Below are 26,477 nucleotides of genomic sequence, written 5' to 3' on the forward strand. Positions count from 1 at the left end.
TTAAAATCACTCTAATGGATTTCGACCGTTTATTGTATCAATATAGTCAACGGCGTGAGTTCGGTCTAATTTATGCTCTGCAATTTTACTTTATTGTTGCCGACGTTTCGATCCTGGATGGGATTTTCTTCAGGGCATCAAAGTATCAAGGAGAACAATTGGCAAGTTCACATGAAACACTACTTTCGCTTCAAACGCTTCAAACGCTTAGGATTTCGCATAAAAAATCGCATAATTTTAAGCGCATTCACCGTTTTATTATCGAACTGTGCGTGATTTCAAACGCATTCACCGTTTTATGATTGAACTGTGCGTGACTTTAAGCGCATTTACCGTTTAATAATAGAACTGTGCGTGATTTTAGATAAACTGTGCGTTTACCGTTTTATGATTTATCTGTGCGTGATTTTAAGCGCAATCTTAACCATTTTATGATTGAACTGTGCGTGATTTCAAACGCAATCTTAACCGTTTCATGATTCAGCTGTGCGTGATTTTAAGCGCATTTATCGTTTTATGATCGACCTGTACATAATTTTAAGCGCGTTTGTCGTTTTATGATTAAGCTTTGCGTGATTTTAAGCGGATTTACCGTTTTATGATCGAGCTGTGCGTGATTTTAAGCGCAATCTTAACCGTTTTATGATCCAGCTGTGCGTAATTTTAAGCGCATTTACGGTTTTATGATCTAGCTGTGCGTTATTTTGAGCGCATTTGTCGTTTTATGATTAAGCTTTGCGTGATTTTAAGCGGATTTACCGTTTTGTGATCGAGCTGTGCGTGATTTTAAGCGCAATCTTAACCGTTTTATGATTCAGCTGTGCGTGATTTTAAGCGCATTTACAGTTTTATGATCTAGCTGTGCGTGATTTTGAGTACATTTGTCGTTTTATGATCGAGCTGTGCGTGATTTTAAGCGCATTTACCGTTTTGTGATCGAGCTGTGCGTGATTTTAAGCGCAATCTTAACCGTTTTATGATTCAGCTGTGCGTGATTTTACGCGCATTTACCGTTTTGTAATCAAGATGTGCGTGATCTTATGCTCATTTACCGTTTAATGATTCAACTGTGCGTGATTTTAAGCGCATTTGTCGTTTTATGATTCAGCTGTGCGTGATTTTAAGCACATTTACCGTTTTATGACCGAGCTGTGCGTGATTTTAAGCGCAATCTTAACTGTTTTATGATCCAGCTGTGCGTAATTTTAAGCGCCATTTACGGTTTTATGATCTAGCTGTGCGTGGTTTTGAGCGCATTTGTCGTTTTATGATTAAGCTTTGCGTGATTTTAAGCGGATTTACCGTTTTATGATTTATCTGTGCGTGATTTTAAGCGCAATCTTAACCGTTTTATGATTCAGCTGTGCGTGACTTTAAGTGCGTGCGTCATTTTAAGCGCATTTGCCGTTTTATGATAGAACTATGCGTGATTTTAAGTGCATTTACCGTTTTATAATCAAGATGTACGTGATCTTATGCTCAATTACCGTTTTATGATTCAGCTGTGCGTGATTTTAAGCGCAATATTGACCGTTTTATGATCAAACTGTGCGTGATTTTAAGCGCATTTACCTTTTTATTATTAAGCTGTGCGTGATTTTAAGCGCAATTGTCGTTTTATGATAGAACTGAGCGTTACTTTAAGCACATTTACCGTTTTATAATCAAGATGTGCGTGATCTTATGCTAATTTACCGTTTTATGATTGAACTGTGCGTGATTTTAAGCGCATTTACCTTTTTATGATTGAGCTGTGCGTGATTTTAAGCGAATTTACCGTTTTATAATAGAACTGTGCGTTACTTTAAGCACATTTACCGTTTTATAATCAAGATGTGCGTGATCTTATGCTCATTTTCCGTTTTATGATTGAACTGTGCGTGATTTTAAGCGCATATACCGTTTTATGATCGAGCTGTGCGTGATTTTAAGCGCAATCTTATCTGTTTTATGATAGAACTGTGCGTGATTTTGAGCTCATTTATCGTTTTATGATTAAGCTGTGCGTGATTTTAAGCGCAATCTTAACCGTTTTATGATTGATCTGTGCGTGATATTGAGCGCAATCTTAGCCGTTTTATGATTCAGCTGTGCGTGATTTTAAGCTCATTTACCGTTTTATGATCGAGCTGTGCGTGACTTTAAGCGCATTTACCGTTTTATAATAGAACTGCGCGTGATTTTAAGCACATTTACCGTTTTATAATCAAGATGTGCGTGATCTTATGCTCATTTACCGTTTTATGATTAAACTGTGCGTGATTTTAAGCGCATTTACCTTTTTATTATTAAGCTGTGCGTGATTTTAAGCGCAATTGTCGTTTTATGATAGAACTGTGAGTTATTTTAAGCACATTTACCGTTTTATAGTCAAGATGTGCGTGATCTTATGCTAATTTACCGTTTTATGATTGAACTGTGCGTGATTTTAAGCGAATTTACCGTTTTATGATCGAGCTGTGCGTGATTTTAAGCGCATTTACCGTTTTATGATAGAACTATATGTGATTTTAAGTGCATTTACCGTTTTATAATCAAGATGTGCGTGATCTCATGCTCATTTACCGTTTTATGATTGAACTGTGCGTTATTTTAAGCGAATTTACCGTTTTATGATCGAGCTGTGCGTGATTTTAAGCGCATTTACCGTTTTATGATAGAACTATATGTGATTTTAAGTGTTTTTACCGTTTTATAATCAAGATGTGCGTGATCTCATGCTCATTTACCGTTTTATGATTGAACTGTGCGTGATTTTAAGCGCAATGTTGACCGTTTTATGATAGAACTGTGCGTTATTTTAAGCACATTTACCGTTTTATGATAGAACTATATGTGATTTTAAGTGCTTTTACCGTTTTATAATCAAGATGTGCGTGATCTTATGCTCATTTTCCGTTTTATGATTGAACTGTGCGTGATTTCAAGCGCATTTACCGTTTTGTGATCGAGCTGTGCGTGATATTGAGCACAATCTTAGCCGTTTTATGATTCAGCTGTGCGTGATTTTAAGCTCATTTACCGTTTAATGATAGAACTGCGCGTGATTTTAAGCACATTTACCGTTTTATAATCAAGATGTGCGTGATCTTATGCTCATTTACCGTTTTATGATTGAACTTTGCGTGATTTTAAGCGCAATCTTGACCGTTTTATGATTGATCTGTGCGTGATTTTAAGTGCATTTACCGTTTTATGATTGAGATGTGCGTGATTTTAAGCACAGTTACCGTTTTATGATTGAGCTGTGCGTATTTTTAGCATTTTCTTTAACCAGTTTATACTTCAGCTATTTGTAGCACAGGGTTAATCGTTTTATACTTGAACTGTACATGTTCTAAATATACTTTTTACCGTTTTATGATTGATCTGCGTAGTTTTTCTAAAGATGTCTTGTGTGACTTTAAAATATTTTTTTTTGTAAGTAAAGCCTGCCATAAAATAACATTTTTTGTTCATTATTGCATGTAGGTCTTTATATACTTGAAATTGAATACATAATTGTCGTAATAGATGTTGTTTTTCTTCTAATATGTGAGATTTCATTTCATTTACATATTATAATCCTTGTTATAAAATTAAAATTATTGATCAACAATCGTTAAAACATAATCCTGTAAATTTTCATAACTTTCATAAAATTTCTTAAATTTCATAAATTTCATGAAAATTTCATTACCTTAATGTCTTACTTCAGGAAAACAGTCAATGCCCAATATTAGAATTTGGTTGACATAAAGTTTTTTTAAAATGATATTTTAAAAATTGAAGTATATATAAATGTCAAAAACGTATCAATGGCATTAAAGTGGCTTAAAGAGGTTTATATTCATTATTCAATAAATTAGTGTTATTAAGAAATCATACTTTGATAAAATTGATTGAAAAAATGAATATTTTAAGCGTAATACATTTGACCTTGAAAAATGACATGAAGGAATATTTCAAGGTCATTGGTATGTATGGACGAAATATCCATCTGGACGACATCTAAAACATATCCGAAAATGAAAACTATCGGATGAGTAGTTTTCGAAATATCCCAAAAAACACGTTTTTTAAGAGAAGGGGAGGGGTGGGGGGAAAATGAAGGTCATATTTAGATTCCCAAGGTCAAGTTATGGGGGGGTCACCCGAAGACCCCAAGTCGCTATTTCCAACCCTCTGGCTGCTAGAGCCAAAAATATGAATTTTGAACCCCAACCCCACCCCCTGTAGCGGGGGTATCGATGCCTATCGAAGTTTTTTACTATCACCATTGAATTTGGCATGCCCAAATTAGGTAATATGCAAAGTTTCATGAATGAACTCGATAACGAGTCCGAGAACCTCCGTGAGAGAAATCCGGAAAAGTTAAAATAACATTATAGAAATTTTAATTTTATCCTGCAATATTGATCCGAAATCGGTGTAAATATTATGCTTTTTAGGTGTATTATGGGTTAAAGTTACCCTTTTTCATGTTAATTTTACACTTAAAAAAGGTGTAAAATTAACATTTAAAAATGTTGATATATTTTTACACCTAAAAAGTGTTAAAGCTACGAGGAAAAAAAGTTAATCGCACCGATTTTTTCTCAGTGTGGGTGATATTCTTAACAATTTCACCTAGTTTCTTTTACAATTGATTTTCTTAAAGTGACCACTTAAGAATATTTGCATTAATAAATGATTCAAAAACTGTTTATAAAAAAAATCGCAAATATCTTAAGAGGTTGGATAGGTTTCGAATAAAAAGGCAAAAAACAAATGGTCAGTAAAAAGTCAAAAGTGGTCAGCAGAAAATCAAATTAGATCAGCAAATAATTCGAAATAATCAGCAAAAATTTTCAATTTTGTCAGTAAAAAGTTAAATTTGATCAGTAAAAACTTCGAATTGATCAGTAGATATATTCGAGTTAATCAGTAAAAAATTAAAAATTAATCAGCAAAAAATTAAAAATGATCAGTAAAAAGAAAATATGGCCAGTAAAAAATTAAAAATGAGCAGTAAAAATATTCGAGCTGATCAGCAAAAAATTAAAAATGAGCAACAAAAAAAATTAAAAAAGCAGTAAAAAATTAAAAATGAGCAGTAAAAAATAAAAACTGGGCGGCAAAAAATTAAAAAAAGCAGTAAAAAATAAAAATCGATCAGTAAAAAATTAAAAGTGAACAGTAGAAAATTAAATGTGGTCAGGTTCGAGATTAGGCGCGACATCAGTTCCAGTCTTGGTGGAAACACTTCAGGATGTGTGGACAAAGTTCCTTCAGACATTTTGTAGAAATTGATCAACAGGATGCCTCGAATATGCGAGGCGATTATCAAAGTTAAAGGAGGATTCTTCGAGGAAAACTAAATTTGATGATTTTATTCATGTATATTTAAATAAAATAATGAAGTAAAAGAAATGAAATTGCAACAATAATAAGAAGAAATTTGAAAAATAATAAAAAATATATGAAAAAGTAGAATTTGGGCTGAAAATTTCAATATTCAAAGAAGAAACCCCTTTCAGAACACATCACACCGGAAGCCGACCACAATCCGTGCCAAAAATATTCCCTCGGTATTATTTTCAGTTTTTCTGACTCTTAATAATATTTACTAATACTATTTAGCTTATATTAAATGATCATTAAAAGATTAGATCAGTTTTAGAATGTGGGGCTACTTTTGCATTTTTTCCTAAAAGCTAATTTTTGACTGATCCTCTAATTATAAATTTTGTAGCTCATGTATTTTCTCAAATCTTGTTTAAAACTGTTCTTAGGTTTATAATGAAACTATTTCAGTCAATAGAACTGGATATTACAGCGTTTTCCCGGTCCAAATCACGTGTATTTAAGCTTACGAAGGGTGTATTTAATGTTTTGGCCGTTAGTGTATTTAATGTGAAGCCAAAGACCGTGGCAGAGAATATATTTTGTGACATAATTTGACTTTACTGCACGCTTTAGTTGTATTCAAAATGTAATTAACCTGTTCGACTACTGAAGAATCGTATTTGGGGACAGATAAGTACTTTTAAGTACGAAAACATTCAAATAAATTTTATACTAAAATGTTTCAAATGTTGATTGAGTAGAAAATTCATAACCAGAATTTCCTTAAGTTTTTAATTGGACATAACAAGTTAATTTATACGGAGTTTACTAAAAGCAATTATTTTAAATTAAATAAAAATGAAATTATTGATGTGATTCCTAAAAAAAGTCAATCAAATTTTATTGGTTGTGTTACAATAATGCAAGAACAGTTGTTGTCAATTTTAAATTTTAAATACTAAGTTATTATCTAAATTGTCTTGTTTTTTTTTTGTATAATTTGAAAATAGTTTTTACTTTTATTAGCTTACGGATTTTTTGCCACAAATACGTCAAGTCATTAAGCTTTCAAATTTATATCAATATTAATTTTATATATCTTTAATTTTAAAATATTTATTCATTTAATTCAATAATATAAAATGCTATAAAATATTTCTTCACAATAACAATTGCAGAATTAAAATTTCCAATATTTTTTAAATTGTTTTTAAATTTAATGTAAATCGTGAAAATATTTTAAATCTGAAAAATAATAAAAACAGGTTTATAATGAAGTCTGTATAGAGCTCAGAAAGTATTACAGGAAGAAAAACAAATAAAGAAAAAACTTAATTTTGAGATAAATAGAGCTTTAAGATTCAAGTTGAAAAATCAGTGTCAAAATTGAAATATTTCTTTAATTAATTAAGTAGAAATTTTCAAAGTTATTCTGGCAATTAGCATTATAATTTAATTTGTCTAAAAGAAATTTGACATTTTCATTTCAGTTTAGTAATTTATTCGGAGACCGTTCATCAACACTAATCCGGCGGCGGACAATATCTACATAAAGATTGTGTTTTTTTTAATATTTAAAATAATATTAAACATGTATTTATGTATTAAGTTTAATATATATTTCAGTATTTATTTCAGGAAAGAAATTTTGCACTTTCAAATTAAATACCTATTTATATCGGAGATTCTAAACAGGTTTTAAAGGGCAATTTAAATATATTAAATTCTTTTAGAATTAGGAATATATTTTGAATCTGAGGCTACATAAACGAAAATATTTTTTTAATAGCATTTCTAAATAATTAATTGGGTTTCAAATTTCATATAACAAAATTAAAATTATCTGAAGAAGAAAAACTGACAACTACCGGTATGATTTTTTTATAATGTTTTAAGTATAGGTTTATAGTATCGAGTCATGCCATAAATTTTAGCAAATGATAAATTAAGAAATACGGCAGAATTCTACAACTTTATATTTAAAAATAACTTTATTTTAAAGTAGTGGAACAGAAAAAAGTTACAAAAAGAAACCATTTGAAGGTTTTACTGCAATATAATCCCTTAAAAAAGGAAGTAGTGTATGAGAACGTTAGAACAATTATTATTACATATAGCAAGAGCAATTATAGGTTACACATAAAAGAAATTTAAGTATTGAATAAAAAGGTAAATGAAACATTCATGTGATTGAAGAGACACAAGTTGAGCATTTTTTTTAAATCCCAAACCCACCCCTCAAGCTCCGGATAACCCATCGAAGAGCCTGGAAAATGGTATTTTTCTCCCAATATAAATAATTCAAGAGGCACTCACGGAAACTATGGTCGACCCATTTTACAATCGTAGACACGGGCAAAGCTCTCGGCGTAGAAAAAAGTGCAAGTTGCTGCATTATTGTCGAAAGACATTTCAGCCACTTTGAACTCAGGATTAACAGATACCTTGAGCGTGTAGGTGCCATAATCAATTTCACTAATGTCCACCCACTGGCAATCGATATTGTATCTATAAATGTCGGTGCAATTCACGGAGATTCCTGCAAAAGGACGAGAAACTTTCTTCAAACAATCTTTTGAATTTTTCATCACTTCATTGCATCATCCTGGGAATTGGATCGCCAGAAAGTACCAATGATATGTCACTCTACAGAAATATTAATCTTCTTCGGGTAATTAATTCCAGCAATTGGCACAAGAAACTTTCACCATTATTTGCCCATGAGGCATCTTTAATTTGCATATAAGACAATCTCTTAGTAAGGACCCATTTCAAAATATCTTGCTTATTTAGGGAGAAAGGCTCTATTTTATTGTTGTCCTCAAGGGGATATTTATGAAAATTTATTAGTTAGAGATTCAGAAATTCGGATTTAGTTCCTATTTTATTCCGTCTGTTAAAAGTTACATGCGTGAGGAGAGCTAATAATATTACGGTTCAATATTTCAAGAGACTTAGAATGTATATGGGAAGAGCTCATAATTTTGGACAGTTTCTAATTTTAGACACTTTGAGGGTAAAATTGGACACTTAAAGTAAATTGATTAATATTATGGATTTTTATTCCAATATTTGATGAATAATGAGTTTTATCTAAATATTTGTACATTTTTGAAAATTTTAACACTAAATTCGTTAAATTTTGATTATGATTTGAGTTCAAATTACTTTGTTGAAATTTCAGTGTTAGAAATTGCTTACGATAAATATGACATGGAAAGAATATTGAGCAAACTATTTATTTATTCAAAATATTTAACTTCTTCTCTATTAATTGAAATATATTAGTCTTATTTATCCAAACATTTTTTTTGCAATGGCAAATAATAATTTAATTTGCTGACCACTTCTACCCCAGTCTCCTTTCGCTTTTTGATCGCATATTTCTTAAGAATCTTGCGCCTTACGATTATTTTATTTAATTCCACAATTATTTTGTAAAGCTAAGTTATATTGCATTAAAGCCCAGCCTCTTTTATGCAAAAAATCGTATAAGGGAAGAGCACCAGCGATCGGCAGTAGTCCTCGGATCGTCAGGTTATTACCATATTGTTACACCAATTCAAATGAATTTTTAAAAGTTACTTTTTACCATTTAACTCTCATAAGAATACAGTGATTTTTTTTGTAAAACAAATTTTTCGTGAGACACCTGATTAAATTCATGACGATCCGAGGAACAGTGTACATAATTGCAATTGCACCTATTTATTATTAATTTATTGTAAAAATTTAAAATTCAAATTCACAGATATATTTAATTGGATCACTAATATATCGATTAGTATACACAAAAATATCAAATAGTATATTGAGGCTTATATTTTGAACTAAATATCGAGTATATCTCTTAAAATTCCGATCCGGGGTGTTCTTCCCTTATCAATGTTGCCCCACAACTCACAGTAGCCCCACCTAAGCCCTAACTAGTCTTCAAGAAACCCGGATTATTTTAGACAGGTAAATTTTTTAGAACAAATTATTTTTAGACCAAAAGTTTGTGCACATATCTGAAAAATTTCTAAAATTTGAATTCTAAAATTTTCAAGGCACACAGAATATTTAGAATGGGTCCTGTAAGAATCCTAAAAGCCAAAAATCTGAATATATCTCAACATAATGCGTAATTGTTCACAATAACATACGGATTTTCGAGAGCACTTCTATTATCTTTGTCAATTCTACTAATTTTCATCAAAGCTTTGCAATATTTCTCGGCAAAGGGAGAACCCCATTTAGGATTTCGCTCCATTCGGAATATTGTTTCTTCAAGATTTTGGCTTTGAGGATTTAAGCATTCGAGATTTTGGGTGCTCCCGTTTGGAGCAATAAAATTTTTTTTTTAATTTTCTGCAGAACATTTTAATGTTGGTAAGTAGTCAGGAATAATTTTGGATTTTCTAAAATTTCTGTTTATGCATTATCAACATATAATTAAATAAATACTCCCTAGGGTTCTTCCGATTGACTGCTGAAATTTTAAACCTTTAAAATTCTCAAACTGTAGCGAATCCCATAACGCTATTGAAACAAAAAATATTAATTTGCATTAAAAATATCATAACAATAACAAATGCAAATAAATATTAAATTTAATAAAATATTTTCATTCCGTAGTTTTGTCTAATTAGTTAGGGGTTTATTTTAATAAAAATTTTAGGCAGTCAGAGAATCGGATGGGATTGAAATATTTTATATTATTTAATAATGTTTTAAAAATGCAGTGTCAATATAATATAAAAATATTTAATTTCACAAAGTATTTAAATCACATCATATTATCTGATTGTGTATAGAGCTTTTCAGTATTCAAAGCATTAGTTAGACAGTCTGAGTTTTCAGTTTTTATAGAATTAAAAATTTAATCCCATAAAGTATTTTAATCCGATTCCATCATCTGATTGGGCAGAGCTTTTGTGTATACAAACCTCTACCCAATCGAAGAAACGATAAGTTTTAAGTTATTTATGGAATTGGACATATCAATAAAGCAATATCCACATGTTTTGAAAATATTTAATCCTATATAAAGTGTTATAATATCAAAGTGTCCTCTGATTGGGTAGAGTTTTTAATCATTTGAAGCATTTGCCAGTGAGAAAACTCGATAGCATTAAAATATTTTATGGTATTGAAAATTTAAATAAAGCATTTTAATCTCATAGTGTTTTCTGATTGAAAAGCTTTTGCGCACTCAAAGTTTTGGCTAATTAAAAAGCTCGATAACATTAAATTTTATAATATTAAATATAATAAACATTAACTAAATGTTAAAAAAAATATTAAATCCCATAGAGTATTTTAATCCCAATGAATGTGTCTTTTGATAGTATAAGGCTTTAGGGCACTCAAAGCTTTACCCGCAATTGAGCAACTCAAAAGGTTTTAAATTTTCTATTGCATTGAATATTAAAAAAAACAATACCCATATTTTGTATTTTAATCCCACTGCGTTCTCTGATTGTATAGACATAGAGTATATTGCACGTTTGAAGCATTTTTTTTCACTCACCATTTATCGCAATTTCGTTTTATTTCTTCAATTTTCTTATATTATTTTCACCTAGTGCCATCGAGTATTAGATAAGGTAATACGGTAATTGAGAATTTGCGTAAGAATTGTAATGAAAATGCGTAAATTAACGAAATATAGTAAGCATTTTACTGTCAATGTGATTCTGCCCTAAAACTGTTCAATCCCAAAAAGCATTTTAATCCCACTACGTCATCTGATTCTATAAAGCTTTTGCACGTTTTAGGCTTTACTCAATCAGAGAACTTGATAAGGTTTAAATTTATAAATATTTAAATAAAGCAATAACCATACGTGTTATAAAAATATTACTGCTAGAACTCAAAGAAAGGGCAGTTGTATAATTCTTGGACTACTTGGACACGTCAACATAATCTAGGATAGCCTTTTGTCTTTCCCCCTCACCCCCTTCTACCCCACCAAAACCATGTTTTTTGGTTTATTTTGAAAATACCTCCTACGATTCCTTTCATTATCAAATATGTTTTAGAGGTAGTCAAGGCAAATATTTCATCCTTTGACACCTCGGAAACCATTTCGATATCAAATTTTCGAAGATCAAAGTTTAATCACTTTGGAGGGCCTATTTTTCAACCGATTTGCTTAAATTTAATTTTTTTTTGAAAGATCTTAAAATTTCCAAATAGACTGCATCGGACTTAATCGGTCATAAGTCGGTATAGTACTAAAATTTATCTTTCACAGATTTACTTATTTAGTTGTTCGAAAGCTTATTACTCATGTTAAAATATTCTAAAACCTAATTTTCTTAAATAATTTTTAATTTGGAAATGATTTTTAAACTTTCTCCATCAATTTAATCGATAGGAAAACAGTATGTACCCTAAAAGCATACGAAAACTATAAAGCTTTGTAACAGTTAAAGTTGTAAATTGCTGCAGGTAAAGTTTAATTACCTTTGATAATATTAATCACAGAATGACAATTTGCAAATCATAACGAAATGATCTAACCGGAAGTAATTTACTTAATTAGATCATTGATTGGTGAAATTTTTTTTAAGGTAGACCAAAACTCCAAAATCACTTAAAATTTAGTTATGGCATCGTAAGTTCGAATGAAAAATATATCCTTGTCATAATATATTTAGTTGGGCTATTGCATATACATTTAAGTAATAAACTTTGAGACTTTGAAGCAAATCTTGACAAACAAATAGGGCAAGCTCTTTCATTTCTTGATGGTGTTATAAAATTGGGATTAAAATTTAAAGTCTGTGGTGTATTTGACTGGGAAGTTCTTGAGGGATCAATATTGGCATTTAATATGAAAGGGCCTTCTTCGGTATTTCCACCAGATGAACTTAAGGTTCTGCAAAGTTGCTAAATTAATTTGCATAGGATATTCATGATGATGTATAAAGTGGGTGTGTGCAAAATTGATATACGATGTGTGTTTGCCAATAAATCTCTCGATACCCTCTAAGATATCATTGAATTAATTGAATGATGTTACTGAAGCAATTTTGAGATTCAATCACCAAGGAATATTCTTATTAAAAAGTATTAAGCATTTCATTTCAGACTTATCATATCGATAAGGATTGCAATCGGCATGTTATACATAAAACACATTATATTTCTCTGTTGAACAATTTACAAGAAATAGATTTAGAATATGCAGAAACACAAATATTTGCATCCTATTTTGAATTTAAATAAATAGAGGGAAATGAGATGGGGCAATTTTACACATGCATTACTTTCGAAAATAAGGATTTTTAGGACGAAAAATAATTATTATTTGGCAAGTGTTCTGTATATTTTCAGATTGTCAATATCTAAGAGAAAATAACGAAATATATTTACGTTCAATATAGTTCATAAGGGTACTCAATGGGTCAAGTAGTAGAGCACTCGCTCTATGATGCAAGTGCCCCGGGTTCGAATCCCCTTTAGGTCACCAGGAATTTTTCTGGCGTTAAAGGGGTTCGAATTGCATCCAGTGAGCTTCACTGCACTTGATTTCACGGGCATGGGATCGACAACCCCATCTCTGTATAAGAAAAAATAATAATGGATATCCCGAACTACCCTTGTGAGAAGGCCTAGTTGCTCTATCACTGAGAGGAATCCGAAAAAGATAAAATAACATTCCTAAAATGTTAGTTTTACCTTGCAGCATATTGATCCGAAATCGGTGTGAATATTATGCTTTTTAGGTGTATTAGGGGTTAAAGTTACTCTTTTTCATGTTAATTTTATTCTTAAAAATGTGTAAAATTAACATTAAAAAATGTTGATATATTTTTACACCTAAAAAGTGTTAAAGTTATGAGGAAAAAAAGTTAATCGCACCCCTGTTTTTGTCTCAGTGATGGTACGTTGTGCCACCACCCAAGAAACATTTTTTTCTTAACATAGTTTTGTAGAATTTCCAAAGTAAGGCATTATACAACCAAAAATCTTTTTATTTGCTTATAATGCTCTTGGTTCCATCACTAAGAATACTATAAGTAAAGTGGCGCACTCTTAAGGATCTTAAGAGCTTCTATAGGCATTGCAACAGAAAATTATGACTTTAAGTCTTTTAAAAGTGCACTCAAAGACTTGTCTAATACTTGGTTCTTAAAGGCAGCTATTTTGCTTCTTGGGCATTAATATTATTATTAATATGGTTCATATTCATTTAGCATATGAGTCCTGAAAAAAGTTAAGCTGTTTGAAAGTGCCCCACACTACCCTACAAAAAGCAATTTAAAAGGTTCTTCAAATTTTATCTGTTGATTTTTTACATTCAAAAAATACAAAAGGAAATTTTGGACAGAAGTTATTAATTTTGAACACAAACTATGTATATGAAAAGCACTAAAAAACTTGTGCACTTGTAGGTAAAAATTTTGAGAAATTGAGTTTCTGTTGAACTTTCCAAATTAATATACCTTTGGTTACTTTAACGGTCGTCTGATTTTCATCATTAATTTATGAAATATCGTACCTTCAAAAGAAAATAATATTCTTGAAATTTGTGAAAAACAAACGATACCAGAGAGACTTGATTTTAAATGAGTTTGAAGAGTGCAATGAATGTTTTAATTGGAAATTTCAGTCATCTTTTGGAGATGTTTCAAGAAAATTGAAACATTTTTGGTATAGAAAATTCTCATTAGAGCTAGAGCCAATTCAATAAAGAAGATTGTGCGCTAAGAATTGGGGAAGTCAGCTAAAAGGATGTGGACAAGAAGAAGTTCAACTTGTTGAAAGACTCACCTTGATCCCCATAATTGGCACAAAAGTATGTGGCTCTAATTCCTTCGTCACATTGATTGTCCTCTAAGCAGAATGAGGCTTTGTGGCCCTCGGCGATTTTGTTTCCTTTACCATCAATGACGTCGAATGTGGCAAAGACTTCCATGCTATGGTAGTGCCTGGAAAAAAATGAGAGTAGGATTAGGAACACTCTCGATTTGAGGAAATGATTCATTAGTTAATTGAACATTTTGTACGCTATAATAATAAATAATAGTAATAATTATAATGGTGACACAACATCTCATAGAGAAACTAAGTCTTCTTGTAAACAAGTTTTTTAGACATAGGGAAGACTGGGGCAGTAGTAAACATAGGGTAGCAAGAAACTCTGAATTTTATATTTACACTACTCGGACTCATATCGATCATTTCTGCAGTTGACAAGGACCTATATCTATGAATTTATGTAGCTCTCATCCTCTGAAGTCTAATATGTAACTAAAACAATTCTGCAGTTTACAACTACTTTATGTTTCGTACTGTCCCAGTATCCCCTACATGTTTCCTCATGAAGAAATAAAGTTGTGAGTCCCACATCTTGTAGATTTAATTGTAGTGAATATACTGAACAAAAGTATTTGGTATATCAAAGAAAATTCGAACCGGGAACACTTTCATCAATACTGCTCGCACTCTATACCACTTAAATCTATTTTGTGTCCGTACACTGAGAGAAATCCGAAAAAGTTAAAATAACATTCCGGATATGTTAATTTTACCCTGCATTATTGATCCGAAAACGGTGTAAATATTATACTTTTTAGGTGTATTATGGCTTAAAGTTATCTTTTTTCATGTTAATTTTACCCTTAAAAAGGTGTAAAATTAACATTAAAAATGTTGATATATTTTTACACCTAAAAAGTGTTAAAGTTACGAAGAAAGAAAGTAAATCGCGCCCTCTTTTTCTCTTAGTGTAATACATATACTGAGAAAAAAGAAGCTACGATTAATTTTTTTTCGCCATAACTTTAACACTTTTTGGGTGAAAAAACATATCAACATTTTTTAATGTTAATTTTACACCTTTTGAGAGTAAAATCAACATGAAAGAAGGGTAACTTTAACCCATAGTACACCTAAAAAGGGTAATATTTACACCGTTTTCGGATCAATACTGCAGGGTAAAGTAAACGGATTTTCGGATCTCTCTCAGTGTAAGGTAAAGTGCCCTCAAGTCGACCGGTTCGAAGTTTTGAATGTTTTATGGTCAATTTCTATGAGTTTGTCACTGATTCGTATTATTTATGGAATAATCGACCTATTAATGTTAGATCATACGCTAAATATTTAGCAAATATAAATAAATTGAATAAATAACACTATCGGTCAAGTTGAGCAACCAGTCGACTTGAAGATACTTTACTTTATATGGTACTTTAAACTTAGGAAAAAATATAAACTTCAAAATTCATTCATTTTTTAAATGAGTTAATTTAAATAATTAATAAATAATGATTAAGTTAATTAATTTTAATTAGCGACACCCCATGGGAAAAAATATAAAATTATAAAGAATTGAACCTGATTATAACGTTAATAAGAAACTTCTATAAATTTTTATCATTCTTTTAAAATCAATTCTGAAAAATCACACCGAAAAACAATTTTTCAAATTGCACATAAATTTTTATATTTTTTTTTTGTCATTTTAGATCATAAAGTTTAGTATAGGTCGGACTTCGATCCTCGAGTCTATTCTATCATTTAAATGTTGTAACTTTTTGTTTAATATGAATACTTTAAGATATAAGATATTTTTGGGTATTTATATTACCAAAAATAAAACTCATATACAAAATTAAAATTAGATTTTTTTCGAAAAATTTAAGATTTTGTTCTGTAAAATATTGAGTAAAATCAAATTTAAAAAAATATTAATGAAACTATAGCCAGATAATTCAAAAACGTATTTCTGGACATGGTATAATGAACACAAATTTGTTGAAATCTTATAGAGAATACTTTTTCTTCAAAAGTTTAACTATACTGTTCACACAAAATTTCAAAAAAAAAATCTATTTCGAAAACATAAATCGCTAACGTAGGGAGATGTGCGATCCCTTTTAAAATAAAGCTTTTTATTCTATTTTAAAATTGAACTGGACCTTATGATGATGCTGTTTAAATCCATAAATCATTTGAGAAGCTAAATTACATTATGATAAGGCTCAGTTCTATTTAAAAATAGAAGAAAAAACCCATATTTTAAAGGTGCACCAATTCAAAGGTGCCCTACTATCCTCTAATAAAGTTATACCAATCTTTTTAATAACTAAAAACATTTTCCTATTTCCAATAAAGTAAATACACTTTTGCTTTTTATGTTGCTTTTTTTGGGTTATTAATATTTAATTAATAAAATTTAAATACTTAATTTATTTTATAAAAATTTAGTTTCTTCTTCGTGATATCTTGCACCTTTTCGAACACAAAACATTTAAATAACAAGTGTAATTATTAACATAGAATTATATTTGGGTAACTTTCAAAATAGCTAACGAATACTTTCAAATTTGGTACAAATTTATTATTATTATTAATTTATTTTCTTACACTTGACATTTTTAAAATAACTACTCGATTATCATAGTTCAGGAAAAAAAGATTTTAAAAAATGCATTGTTATTACCTTTAAAGTCAATAAAACTTCTCGTTTTCGTTATATAAAAATTATTTGATATTTTAAAATAGCCCTAACTGATACAAACCGTTAGTAAATCTTACAAAACGTAATAGGTTTTATACTAAACATAAGGATGACAAAGCGTTCGAAGCTTTGCGAGCTGCTCAAACTCTCGAGAAGGTTCTCTGTTTTATATTCTTTTCGCATTTGTTTCGGGTGCGTTATAAGATTATTGTCGATTTAAATTTGTTGATAAATCACCATAAAACCATATTGAAATTCAAAATTATTTAAGAACGTAGTACTTCAAGAAAACAGAAACATTTTAATTAATTAATTGACCAACTTGGGTGAAAATTATACTGTTTGAAAGTAGCGATTTTTCTAATGATAGATAACGAAGAATGAAATGTTCTTAACTACCTCCAAAACCAATCCAAAAATGAATGAAATAGCCTATGCCAATTTTTGGGATAAGTCGAAAAGATATGTTTTTGAAGGGGATAGTAGAGTGTGGGGCAATTTGGGTAAGTTGGTTCACTAGAGAACGTTGACTTGTGCGGCGATTACCGAAGACAGGAAGTCGGATCACTGAGAAAAAAACGGGTGTGCGATTAACTTTTTTCCTCATAACTTTAACATTTTTAGGTGTAAAAATATATCAACATTTTTTAATGTTAATTTTACACCTTTTAAGGGTAAAATTAACATGAAAAAGGGTAACATTAACCCCTTTTACATTTACACCGATTTCGGATCAATACTGCAGGGTAAGATAAACATTTCCGAAATATTATTTTAAGTTTTCGGATTTCTCTCAGTCAGTAAAGTTAAAAAAAATGGATTGTAGAAAGTGTTCTCTCGTGGAGTTCGAACAGTTAAAAATGTTAAAATATGGGAAAAATTGTACTAAAATTCAAAGGCTAGCACATTCAAAGGCAGGCCATTTTTCCCTACGATTAGTCATTTTTGCTAAAATTTACTTCTGAAAAAGAAAACCATATCAAACTACCATTTGTTAGATAGAGAGTGTAAAACCGAATATATTTTGCACTTACATGTGACACATGTGCCATTCCCACTGCTCCTGGTCCATGGAAAAGAAGGACGAAAATAAAAATGAGAAAGTTGCAAAATGAAATTAGAGGAAAGTTCAACAAACTTTGGGGATATGGGACCGAAAGTCCGCTGTTCCATCATTGCGAACTTTTGCTGTAAATTTTAAGAGCCGTCTCGTAGTCAGATGCCAATTGGGATCCGTCTTCTGAATCTCATAGGCCTCAGATGCCAGGCAATTTTCCTCCATGGCGCACTGCAGAAAATACAGAGGACGGTCCTCGAGATGAGCTGTCTGCTGAATCTCAACAGTGTCCAAGACAAGATCTGCCATCTTTTTCTCACATATTACTCCTGCAATGTGATTCTTCTGCGCAGTGGAACAGTGAACGTCCGCCAGGTGAATCTCATGGTGAATGCAATCCTGAAGATGAGTCTCATTCCCATAGCATTGTGTGCCAGACAGAAGAATTTTGAGGGTGGTATTGGTGGGTGTGAAAAAGTCCGTTTGAAGGGCAGAACTGGCATATCCCAATCCCAGGGCTCTACATACAACATTTGCTTCTAGGAGTGACCATCCATCGGCACAAATTGCACCCCAAGGGCCCACTTCATCCAGTCGCACCTATTGAAATTTTAATTGGATTTTTTTTTCGGTCAGAAATGAAACAACAATTCTCAAGAGCTCTTGAGAATTTTTTGATGAGAATTCATTGCACAACTTTTTAATACTGTGGCCATGTCACAGATGCAATTTTCATCTCCACGGTATATCTTTTCAAATATCTTTACATTCAACAGGATAAATTCAATAGAATATTGCTTTTCAGTGCAACTTATTGAATTTCCTCCACAGGTGTACTTCTGTCATAACATAGGAATATTTCCACTGAAATATTCTTTCAATTGAAAGCACTTTTATTGCATTTTATCAAAGATTTTGTTAAACACTTTGAATTTTATTTCCGACAAAATGGCAAAATATTGCGATGGATGAAACACAAATTTATTCACTTTACTTTGAAATTGAAAATGCAAAGGATGCCTGAATTGAATTTAAAAAAAAAAAGAACTCAGGATGCATCTTGGTTAAGACAATCTACGTGGTAAATATTATTATTCAAAATATTTCTTAGTTCCTGTCCCACAAACTTTAAAAATATTTATATTGTACTCAGGAATTGCGAAATAGAGGAAAACTATAGGTATTACGATACAGTGCGAATTATCTAGATTTTTGTTCAAAGAAGTCTTTAAAATTTTTATTCTTAAATAACCTCTAAAATTCATTCGTAATATTATCTATTTTTTAGATCAACGAACGACTGTAAAAAACTTAAATCTTTATAAAAATTGGTTACATCAAACACATTTTCAGATTAAATTAAAACAAATTTATTTCTCTTTTGTCAAAAACTCTTCAATCCTACAGTAAAGAAGGCTTAACGGTGCTATCACACTAGGATTTTTCACGTTTTAATTTTAAATTCAATTGAGCCAATTGAACATTAAGATTTCTCGAATTTACTTGAAAATTCCCACAGTCAGGACACATTTTCCAAGAAATTTGCTCAATTTTAAATAGTGCCGCGAGATTTTTGTTTGTGAATGATTCCAGAAAATGTGTTATACTACTTAAAATGTCTTATAAGTCACTTATCTGTTATTCAGAAGGATCCTCAAAGCCAGAAAAAACATTTGTAGGCAAGGGGCTCATGCAGCGACTCTCATACTGTCTTATTGAAAATTTGTATGAAATCGTCCCAACTCCCAACTGAAATTTATTAACATAACAATTTCCTTCGAATGGCTTTAGAGGAACTTAATGAATTACTCCCGATACTTGAGCTTCACTTCATGCAAGTTTATCACTAAAACACTGTACTTATTTTATATTTTCGCCACAAATAATATTAATTACGAGTAAATAAATTTAATAAAAATAATTTTCTTTAAAAGACTACTTATTGAGCAATTTTAGCATTTTAATTTGCTGAATTCATATTTATTTGAGCAACCACATTAATGCTATTTTAACATATTTAAACTGGTTTTTCTTGAACCAAGTATTAGTTTTTATTAATAAACAAAAGTGAAGATCTATCAATTCAATTGGTTTTTAGATGAAAATAACGCATAGAAACAAATCATCTGAAAATTAAATTGAATTTAAAAATTGAAAAAAAATTCTAATGTGATAGCACAATAAAGATTGAGAATTTAAATAAAAGTTAATAATAAAAGTTTGTTGCCAGTAAAGAATTTATAAATCTGTTAAATATTTATTTTATTAATATTAAAAATTTCTGGTTCAGAATTGAAAATGGCAAAAAACAAAAGAACAGTACAAAATTCAAAATGGGCAGTAAAAAATTAAAAATGAGCAGTAAAATATCTAATTTTGGTTAGTAAAATCACCTAAATTTTTACAAAAATGTGTATAATTTATATATTTAGCATTTAAAATTATTTCAGATATAATAAATAGCCCTTTATTTTCCCTTTTCCAAAATCTGGACAAAAATTGTTTCAATTTTATTGTTACTGCTCAATTTTAATTTTTACTGCTCATTTATATAGTCAATAAAAATTAGAGATGTTTCATCTATTCCAATTTATCTCAAAATTTCCTTTAATCAAAGATTTACAAAATCCTCCCAATCAGCTTCAAAATGAAATAAATCTAGAAGAATTTCACATTTCCATTTTAGCACTGTTCTTGTGTTACATTTTACCTCAGAGGCCTAAAAAAAATAAAATTAATTGAGGGCTTATCGGAGAATGCGAAACAGCCTTTAACTCTTTAACGACGAGACAGTTTTCGCTGACCGAAAATCATCCATAAAAATGAAACCGATAAACAAAACTTAATAAACGTCTGACATTTAACCTTCGAAAAGTCAACAGAGTCTAATTTGTCGTATTTTTTGACTCTAAGAACGATAGGGACAAAAATAGCTAAAAATTTTAAGTAATTTTTCTAACAAATAATTTTCATTCTAATGAAAAATATTATGTTTGAGTATTGTAGTTTCTTTTTCCAAAACGGTTTTGCTTAAAAAAAAACTGTAAGTATAAAAAAGTAATTAAAATCAATTTTTAATATGAGAATTTAATAATTCGTCATTTTTAAGCTTAAAATTTTACTATATAGCAAATAGCTGGAGACTTACAAAAAAATATCCTAGATTCCTTCAACCTTCTACTTTGCAATTACGTACAGATATAAGAAAAAAATAAGTTTAGGTGGCCAGGAAAAATTATTTTCTTTATGGGACACCGGTGTTCCAATCTCCTTAGAGGGTTAAAGACCGATTCAAAATTACAACACTTTAAATTTAATCTTAGAATTGAGGGGGTTAAGTATCAAAATTCAATAAATCTTATTTACAGTTAAAAATTCTGACATTTCTTACACTTAAAGATTAGTTTGAAATTTTTAGTGTTTAAAATTTGATAATGGATACTTCAGCTTTACTATTGTGAAGCTTTTCCGTTATGAATTACAGGCTTACAGACACGTAGCAATTTAAACATAAAGACTTTTATCAAATTTTACTAGTAAGCTCTTTATCGCTGAATGAGAGCTTAAAGATTTTTCTGGGAATTGAAAGGGTCATTTAATATAATATTAAAAAATAAATTATTAATGAGATACTGGTTTCGCAATAAAATCAATATTGAAAATTTTAACATTTGCATTACAAATATTATACTGAACGTTGTTCATGAGTATAGGTCTGCTTCACGATCTCATATTCAAAATCAGTAATGAATTAATTTACAGTAATGTTAAATTCAAGGGTAAATTAGAAAATAGTAAAACTTATTAGAAAAATGCAATCTAGCCTAATGGATTTTATATTAGAATGTATTTTGAAATGAATGAATTTTCTCTAGTTTCTTTCCCGGCAAGATTTTTGGAAAGTTTTTGAATTTATTCATAACATTTAGAAAAATCATTAAAATTGGTTATTGTTTACGATTTCGATTCCTTCAGGAATTTAGCTAAACCTCTAATCTAAAAACCGTTTAAGTGCCCAAATATTATATACACTGACTTTGTTATCACACTTGCACATTAAAATTTTAATATGATTCACATTAATTGTCGCTGGTGAGAGTCCAAATTTGCAATTTGTGTGTTTGAATCATTTTATATTCAAAATTTAATCTATTTGTTGATAAAAAGGTAGACTTGGCCTGAAAAATTTGATACAAATTGATTTATAGAATTAATGCGAAAAATTAATGTGATTTTCTCTTTAATTTTTTAATGTAAAAAATATTTATGCTTTAGGTAAATTTAAACTTATTTTTGCAGGCCAAGTCCACTTCTTTATCAATAAATAGAAAAACCCCAAATATTAAGTGATTCAAAAACACAAATAACATATTTGGACGCTCACAAGCGACAATTAATGTGAATCACATTAAAATTTTAATGTGCAAGTGTGATAACGCCGTAAGGCTGATCCTCAAGAGGGGTTTTAAGGGTTCAATGGCATTCAAAGTATTATTAATATTATCCCATTCTTTGCTCTCGTTGTGTGCCCTGTAGCGAAATTCTGTAACAATATGACAATGTCATATGACAAATTTAGAAATTTTTGTGTAATAAATTCGGAAAAATTAGTTGAAAATAATATGCATATTAGTTGCTAAAAACTTTATAGAGCTCTTTGCAATGGCCATTCGATGCTCACTGGACTTTAATGCTGTCCTGATCCTAAATTTACTACGAAAATTTGTCATGACATTGTCATTTTATTACGGAATTTCCCTTCTGAAATCCAGTAAAAATTTTCGGTTTACTGACGGAAAAGGGGCCCCTGTCTTGGAAAACGGAACTATATATATTTCTTATACGGGTTTCACTTCAGACCTAGGGTTTAGCCATATGTCTTATCTATTCTAATTTCTTAGCAATCACGATTTTTAGGAAAAAAAACTTAGAATTGGATTATTAAAGATAAATTCCCTATTGATACGATATTGCTTACGAGGAATATCAAGAAAACATTCTCGAGAAAGCCAGGAACAAAATTTGGTTATGAAAACCTATAGATGCGAAGTAAGTCAAAGATTTTGTACACATAAAACATACTTTCTGTGCTAAAATAACGTTACTATTTTCTAATAAATCGTTCTTCTTCCACAGATAGGTATTTCATAATGTTGTCTGTATTAAATCCTCATATCATGTTGAGTTTCTTACCTTTAACGTATAATAGAACCAAAATTAATATTATTAGTAAACATGTAAAACAATGAGACATAAAAATACAATTTTTTCCACTATTCGCAAATAGGGAAATAGCACGACTTGATCAATCAATTTTTAAAAACTAAAAAAATACATTTTAATAATTTCTTATAATAGTATACATATATTATTTTTAACAGACTTTGATATAATGACAAGTAAAAGAACTTGCGATTAAGTGTATTTGCAACATTTGCAATAATTGCAATGTAAATATAATACAGTGATATATTGTCTACATTATTGATTATCATTTATCCAGAAATTCAAAACAAAAGAAAGTGCTTCAAATAGAAGAGTTGACCAAGAATTATTTAGCAGCTTTTGTGTATTGAAAAAGCCAATCAAAACTCCAGGAGGGCAGGAAAAATTAAGGACTTTGTGTTCTTAATACAGGGGGTTAAAACACACAACGCAAAAAATAGAGCCGAAATATATATTTTTAAATTAATCTTTATTAAAAAACGATCTTGGGATTGCTAGTAAATTTCATCATGCAAAAAGCCTCAAAATATTTTACTGATTACAGCGAAATCTCTGATTGAGTACTAAATGAAAAAATTGTTCTTAATATTTAATGGGTATCAATCAATTTTACGTTTTTTACATTTTAACTTTACGTGTTAAAAATGTAGCACATGTTAAAGGCTTTTTTTACTATGTAAAAAATGATGTAAAATGTAAAATGTAAAAATTCGCCCAACCCTAATGAGTTCCCTTTATTTAATCTTAGTGAGATCTCAGTCTATTTAGGTCTTACAGTTTGAAAATTTAATTCAAGATAAAACTATCAATCAGATGCGATATAATGCACCAAGGAAGCTTTAAGTGCAATGTTCTACTGATTTTTATAAGATTTATGTATGTTTTAAAATGTTTTGTATATTAATTTCTTCGTCATTGTATCGCTTTTAAATTTTTTTTACGATAATAATAAATCTAAAAGAGAAGAAAATATCCTCTCTTTAATATTTTGATATATTGCTGCCATATCAATGAGAGAAAAATGAATAGAGATCTTCATGCTGTATTTTAAATTTTTTTCTCAAATTCCGCTCTAAGGTAGATTAATTTGATCAAGTTTTATGCTAAAATGTAGTCCCCGGCGAGTGGCTTTCAAATTTGAAGCCAATTTCTTACTTTCACATACAAATGCGTATGGGAATTTTTCTGCACTCCTGATCGTTATGCTAAATATTTAAAAAGTGAGAAGTTTTTCCGTATTAAAAGATACCTTTCCGTATGGAGGGATAAATATACTAAATTTTTGTTTCAATACATTTTTTCCTTGGAGCACTGTGAGCTGAGTCCGAGATCACTTTAGGAATTGGCTTCAAATAGCTCTAGGGGGAACTGGGGCAGTAGTAAACTGGGGTAGTTGTAAACACTGTGATTTTTTTCATTAATTTTAAGACTCCAGAGGATAAAACCCATAAGTATTCATAGATACCATGGGGATGTATGTCCACAGAAGAAATGGTCAATAAAATCCTAATACTTTAAAAAAAAAATCATTTTTCCCGAAAATGTTGATATTTCAATTATTTTGGTCATTTGGATTTCCACCTGGAAATTAAAAACTGTGTAAAATAATCGAAATGTAGCAATACCAGTTCTTTCCTACATCTTTTAGGATTATATTTATGGATTTACTAGACAAATTGAGATTCTCATTATTTCAAAAGAATTAATAATTGGTCAGAAAACAGCATTTGGGGTAGATGTAACCAGGCAATTTCAATTTCACAAAATGAGTAGGTAAAAGAGCGGAAAATTGACCTTCATGCGAAATATCTATAATTCATAGATTACGAAAAAATTGGTGGTGCTGTGTTCAATAAAAACTCACATGATGTCAAAATATGGGTAAACTCCATTGAAAAATGTCTTTGATATGCATGCTTTTACTTTTTTTGCTATTTTAATTATTCTTTGTAAAAATTGTCGTGATTTTTTGAAAAATATACAGTCTTTATATATCTCTTAAGTAATTAAAATAATCGAGAGTGGTGCAAAGTTAATTTCAAGGGTGGGAAAAAAGGTGTTTACATCCTCCCCAGAAAGTGGTTACTTCTACCCCAGGTATTTTGTGAAAAGAGAAAAATGCACAGGGACACAAATTTTATTTTTATGGAAAACTCAATTGTTTTCCAGCATCCGCATTACCCTCGACGAATTGCCTATACCCAAGGGTAAAACATGAGCTAAGAAATATTTTCCAAAAAATCACGGTGTCCTTGTAAAACCACCTCAAATTCGCATCTATCGAAAAAGGTTACATGTGCCCCAGTCTCCCCTATATAAAAAGGCCAACTTGCCAGGCGCTTGATTCTCAATATTTAATTCAGAATCTTTTTGAGCTTTTAGCATAAAAGTTCGGACTAATTGAATAAAAATTCACATAATTTTCAAACGGATATTAATCATCTGAATAGCCCATAAGTAATAAACTTTTAAAGCAAGAACAGCATGGGAGAATTACATAATGTAAAATTGAATAATAATCTGAAAATCCATAATTATAGCAAAATATAAAACGGTGCTATGAATAATATTTACTCTTTTGCCAATTAATTTTCAAAGCAGATAAATTTTCAATTTAATTTAAAACCTCTTGTGAAATGCTTTATGCTATACTTTAAAGTTCATCTTCACAAAAGCATCTCAACTGCCCTGCTCGCCCTTTTGTGTGGTTTTCTTATAACTGACATATTTTCTCCAAAGTTTTGCCTGTTTTTCCTTCTATTGCTCCGCATAGTTTAAATTTTATGTATGTTTCCTTCAAAAATTCCCGTGTGAAATTCCGCTGTGTGTGATACATGATTTTGCAATATTCACAATGTACTAAAAATGGTATTGCATGCTATATTGCAGGATATTACGCGTTTTAAATTACTAAATTTCAAATTAAATTTGTTCGAATTTCAATCATTCTCGCATGTAAATTCTCATTCAATTGCATTGTACTATTTAATAACGCACGTACAACTATGTTGGCAATGATATTGATTAATTATATTCATTGCACCAATTGTTGTGCCATTTTCCGTCAATATTTACCAAAATTGGTTCGTGCAATTTGGATAGCCCTCTGAAATGAACATCGACAGACACTGACTTTTCTGCGGAAATGCTTTATTTATTAGAGTGTTCGTTCAACCTCAAAAAGAGAGCAATTTATATTGTTAACTTTCATCAGCCAGTATTGTATAAGCATTTTTGGGGTTATTCTGAAATTTAGTACAATTTTAATACAACGCAATGGACACTATCTAATTCATGTTTTTCCACACGATTTCGAGCATTCAGCGAATATTCCGTCACCATTGTTTTCGGATGCTATCACATTACCCTCACCTCAACAGTTTGCTGCGGAAAACCCTTTCATTTGCAGCTTTTGCCAGGTTCATCGAATGC

At 30.3% G+C, this 26,477-nt stretch overlaps 2 protein-coding genes across 2 annotated transcripts in view; one reads left to right on the forward strand and one right to left on the reverse strand.

Annotated features, from left to right (window-relative positions):
• The window catches only part of LOC129799550 (cGMP-specific 3',5'-cyclic phosphodiesterase), a 57,007-nt gene extending 52,047 nt beyond the window's left edge, over positions 1-4,960 (forward strand). Inside the window, exon 14 of the mRNA XM_055843558.1 lies at positions 4,341-4,960. The gene's annotated coding sequence lies outside the window, so the exon portion shown is untranslated. The remainder of the gene's footprint in view (positions 1-4,340) is intronic.
• A 2,619-nt stretch (positions 4,961-7,579) lies between these two features.
• LOC129799567 (lysyl oxidase homolog 3) overlaps positions 7,580-26,477 on the reverse strand; it is a 68,556-nt gene continuing 49,658 nt past the window's right edge. The window contains exons 6-9 of the mRNA XM_055843587.1: positions 17,901-18,419; positions 17,797-17,825; positions 14,071-14,228; positions 7,580-7,846 (exon numbers count right to left, since the gene is read on the reverse strand). Of these exons, the coding sequence (XP_055699562.1) occupies positions 7,629-7,846; positions 14,071-14,228; positions 17,797-17,825; positions 17,901-18,419 (924 nt within the window). The 3' untranslated portion in view covers positions 7,580-7,628. The remainder of the gene's footprint in view (positions 7,847-14,070; positions 14,229-17,796; positions 17,826-17,900; positions 18,420-26,477) is intronic.

This window comes from Phlebotomus papatasi, chromosome 1, assembly GCF_024763615.1.
Source record: "Phlebotomus papatasi isolate M1 chromosome 1, Ppap_2.1, whole genome shotgun sequence".
Taxonomy (NCBI): Eukaryota; Metazoa; Arthropoda; class Insecta; order Diptera; family Psychodidae; genus Phlebotomus; species Phlebotomus papatasi.